General features: G+C 45.9%; 1 protein-coding gene across 1 annotated transcript in view; it reads left to right on the top strand.

Moving 5' to 3' along the window:
• Nucleotides 1-5,000, top strand: part of nid2a (nidogen 2a (osteonidogen)) — a gene marked incomplete at its 5' end in the record, with an annotated part of 33,129 nt that overhangs the window by 11,284 nt on the left and 16,845 nt on the right. The window contains 2 exons of the mRNA XM_083684222.1: nt 387-587; nt 1,897-2,124. Of these exons, the coding sequence (XP_083540348.1) occupies nt 387-587; nt 1,897-2,124 (429 nt within the window). The remainder of the gene's footprint in view (nt 1-386; nt 588-1,896; nt 2,125-5,000) is intronic.

The raw sequence follows: 5,000 nt of genomic DNA, 5'->3' as shown, positions 1-5,000 counted from the left end.
GCCTGGTTTAGTCTACTCCGCCCCTCGTACTGATTTAAGTCAGGTGTTTCTGCTGTTCTTCAGGGTTTTTTTTATATTAGCACAGAGGACTTGAGGAAGATGATCTGTTAGTAATGAGCAGGCAGGCTGGCGCAAGATGAACGGTGTTCATCAGTAAACCCATAACAATGGATATCATTCTCATATGTGTTTGGACCACTGGTCTAAATACGCTGCGCATAATTGTCCGTCAGCAGGGATACTTGCACAACATGGGCCTCCTGAAGTTGTTATACTTCTTGTGTTAGAAAAAAAGCGATCGAAAGTTGTCTTCTCTTCCCCATGTCGTCTCTGGTGTAATGAAAGCGAAACAAAAACGTAAACGACTTCCTGTCTGTTCCCCTCAGGCGCTGAGTTCATTCGCCACGCAGAGGTGACCTTCTACCCCGGCAACCAGCGGCTGAACATCATGCAGACGGCCCTCGGACTTGACGAACAGAACTATCTCAGAGTGAACACCCGTCTCCTTGGTAACGTGCCCTTCATCGCCCCCGGTGCCACCTTGCAAATGGAGCCCTACAAGGAGACCTATCAGTACTACCCCTCAGGTACAGATGCACACCTGTCACACCTGCACACCTGTCCCTGCCTCAGCTCTCTGCTGCCCTGGGGCTTACTGTACTGTATAGCTCTTATCAGTACCAGTGGCCCTTCTTCTTAAAAAAAAACAGCTGTTTGTATTTAGTGATATGTCTCTGTTAGGGTTAGGGTTAGGGTTAAGGTTAGGGTTAGGCCCTTCTTCTTCAAAAAAAAATAAACAGTTGTTTGTATTTAGTGATATGTATCTGTTAGGGTTAGGGTTAGGGTTAAGGTTAGGGTTAGGCCCTTCTTCTTCTTAAAAAAACCCAGCTGTTTGTATTTAGTGATGTCTCTGTTGTAATAAAAGTGCACCATGACAGGCTATAAAACCCTGAAAGGTTTCTTACCATATTTGACTGTACATGGAGCAGACATTGACTCATAAGGAACTACTGTCATACTTTAAACTTGACCTGACACTCACCCTCCCACTTTATCTTGTCCGTATAAAAGCCAAATGAATTATTTACCCATTAAGGATGTAAAAACAGCTGCCTTCAGTACAACTGGTGTCTGTCCAATCTGCTGCCATGGTGTAATCAAATCACCACTGGCCCCCCTCTTAGTGTCCCAGCCATCTCTCACTGCTTGAAGATAACCATCGGGAGGCTAGTTGGCGGTTGGGCTATAAAAAGAACAGACTCTGCAACTTCACTGCCTCGACTTCCTTTTAAAGGAAGCGGGGACTGATTTTCATGTGCTCCCAAACGTAAACTGTTTTTCATCTGGAGGCACACTGTGGAAGGCAGCGTTCAGTTAGCATAGCCACTCACCCTGCCCTGATTACAGGCCAGGGCCACGCGGGTCATGAGAAGGAGGGGGTGTTGGTATGTTATTGGAGGTGTTGTGTGCAGTGCCATGTAGCGGTTGAGGAGTAATTTTCTTCTACCTCAACAGCTACACTCGGAACTGCATTTTGGCACACTCTGAACTACATATGGACTAAATGAATACATTTTATTTTGCTTACTTTGTTTTAGCAGTTTTTTTTGCAATTTTTTTCTTCTACACCTGAGGAGAGAACCAAACATAAATACACTGGAAAATACATGTACATGCAGAACTAGTCAAGTGAAACATAAACATAAACATATACTGTATGAAATATGCTTAAAACTCTAAAATATTTGGAACTTGTGGAAGATGATATGTTAGTAATGATAAGAAACTGTATGAAATATGCTTAAAACTCTCAAATATAATACAGTGTAATATCATTACTGGCAGGGAAATCCGAAATTAATTTGTCCCTGTATCTTCTCCCCCCTCCCCCCTCAGTGGTGACCTCCACCTCGGTGCGGGAGTTCACGGTGGTGTCGGCAGAAAGGGGCTCAGAGTCGTTCTCCTTCCAGCTTCGTCAGAACATCACGTACCGAGACTGCCGCCACGGACCCAAGGCGGGCACGGAGACGCAGCAGCTGACCATGGAGCGCGTGTTCGTCATGTACGTCAAAGAGGAGAGGATCCTCCGCTACGCCATCACCAACAAGATGGGCCCCGTTGGAGGTAAAGAAGTTACAGTGGGGGGGGGGATAATCAACAGGGTATGTAGTTTAGCTTAGATTGATACAGAATGTGGTGGTTCAAGAGGATCCTTCATTACAAATTAACCTAAAAGGGAAAGGTCTTGGGAGAACCTGTAGCTCTTAACAGCAGTTTTGAGCGTGATGGAATAGATACCAGTTAGTATTTAATGACACAAAATCAGTTTAGTGGGTTTGGGGTTTATTGAATAGTGTGAACATGGATTGTGGCAACGGCGTCCTCACTGGTGTTACTCCAGAGCCCACAGCAAAGCGTTTCGAGGGGTTTTGGACTCTTCACAAATCCTGTGATCTGAGATTACCTCCTCACCAACTCCAGAAATGAGACAGTTGAGATAACTCCAGTCTGAACCACGTCTGAATACAATACGCACATGCTTCCACAGTGTGTGCCCTCTGGCACCATGGTAACAGCTCTACAGTCCCCCTTTCTCTCTGCTGTCCTCCCTCCCACCCTTCATATTTGGAATGGCTACATTATTAACGTGTTGAAAGATGAAACACTGAGTAATCCTGCTCTGGACCTCTGGCCTGGCCTGAGTTCCACTCTTCTCTCTCTCTCTCTCTCCCCCCCCTCTCTCTCTCTCTTTCGTTCTTTCTCTCGTTCCCTCTATCCCACGATCGGGAGAAAGCCACCTGCTTCAAGTTCTGTCCCCAGCCAGGAGAAACAGAGAGTGAGCTGTAACTTCTGTGAAACATGCTGTACACTCATGACTTCCACAGATGCGCCTCATGGTTCAGCAGCGCGTGTAAGTGATAGACTGCCATTGTAAGAAACGAATCAGCTCCAAGTGCTCCCCTATATAAGACCCTATATAAGACCCTATATAAGACCCTATATAAATGCCTTAAATGATAGGTTTCAATGCTTTTTGGACGCTTAAAAACATATTCACTCAGCTTCATAGTACGGTAATGCAATAGAAACATGGATAATAGTAGTACATGCATACAATAGTGGCACCTGATGAACCGAAATACAGACCTTGTTTATATTTGAAGGAGGACAAACCTCAACTCGGTGATATTCAGACATGAAACACTCTCAACATAAAACATTAATAAAAGTTCAACGTCTGGAATTGATAAGACTGGTTTCTTCTCGTTGTCAATAGCTACAGTACGATATTTTGCTGTGGCTTTAGACTCCCAAAGCTGCTTTCCAGGAATTCCTGATTTTCTGACCTCATCTCCTGTAATGGCAGGAGTACTCAGGCAAAAGACTCAAATGCACGACTCGGAGACAAAAACTTAAATCCAATAGAATAGTCTTTACTTTCAGAAAGGTTCGGTACACAGGTAGGCAGTCAATGGGTAGACAGATAATCCAGGAAGGGATACGAAAAGGGGTAGGCAAAAATGCAAAGTCAAAAACACTCGGAGAGCAAAAACCAGGAATACTTATCACGAGAAAATGCATATGACACGAAGGTACAAAGACGAACTGACACAGAGACAGGAGAACACACAGACTAAATACACAGGGAAGGATGATGAGGAACAGATGAAGCCAATCAGGGCGGGGTAGACAATCACACTGGCGGGAAACACACAAGGGCAGGTGGTGAAGTGTCTGAAACGAGAGACAAGGTGAGGAACACAAAAATAAACAGGAAACAATAAGTGAAATAAGTGAATAACATAACTAAGAAACAGGATGAGACGTTACATCTCCTACCTACAATATACCTACAATATACCTACAATATACCTACAATGGACCTGACCCCAATCTAGTATCTCTTACCTCTCTGTCATTTGTTATGGCACCAGTTGGGGCAAGGGGTCGGTCATAGTGTAACAAGCTTGTTATGGCCAACAACGTTATTCCTGTCACGCCGCTTTTTAGTTACAGCAGAGGTTGATTAGAGGTCCTGTGCAGAACACACACACACACACACACACACACACACACAGACACAGGGTGATGGAAACCCTCTGGGGATGGGAGGTGAGCCTGGGATATGTCTCCCTCCATCTGTCTCCCATCTCAGGCCTGTAGAGGAAGAGGGGGGACTAGCATGTGTGTGTCCCAGCGGTGGTTGATTATGATGCCAAATGGGCTCAGATGTTCTTCAAGGACAGCCTCCTAACCTATGTACACACACACACACACACACACACACACACACACACACACACACACACACACATACACACACACATACACACACACACACACACACACACACACACACACACACACACACACACACACACATACACACACACATACACACACACACACACACATACACACACACACACACCACTTTAACAGTGTTTAGAACATCCAAACCTGGAAAGCTCTTCAAGCTGTGTAGCGATGGAGCTGCCATGCGGAGGGGATGCCAGCGTAAAGGAAAGGGGGTTATTGTCCTCGCTGGGAAATAATATCCCCATCAATGACAGATTTACAGCAGGGGGGGGTCGACTGGGCAGGAATAGCTGCATAGTGATGTCATGGGAACGCAGCGATACCCAGGGGCGGCTCCCCTGTTCCCCCTGCCCCGGGAGAGGGCTCCGATCACGGAGACAGAGAAGGCTGTCAGGGGGCTGGAGGCTGGTGGAATACCAGCTGGATCTGAGGGACCCAGCTGGCCCTGTCTGTCTGTCTGCCTGCCTGTCAGTTTGTGGGGGGGGGCAGATTGACATGCAATTACACTGACTGAGAGAGTGACTCATGATTGCGTCGTATTGTAATGACCTTGGTTTCCTCGACCTTGCTGAAGATATGGACGCTTAATTGTAATATTTAAGTAGTTGAGTAAAAAAAATGCGAGAGGGTTTAGGTTTGATTTCATCTCCCCTCAACCCCTCTACTTTGCTGCAGTGTAG

This window comes from Argentina silus, assembly GCF_951799395.1.
Source record: "Argentina silus genome assembly, chromosome: 14".
Classification (NCBI taxonomy): domain Eukaryota; kingdom Metazoa; phylum Chordata; class Actinopteri; order Argentiniformes; family Argentinidae; genus Argentina; species Argentina silus.
Note: the sequence above shows the minus strand (reverse complement) of the source record. Positions and strands in the feature narration are given on the sequence as shown.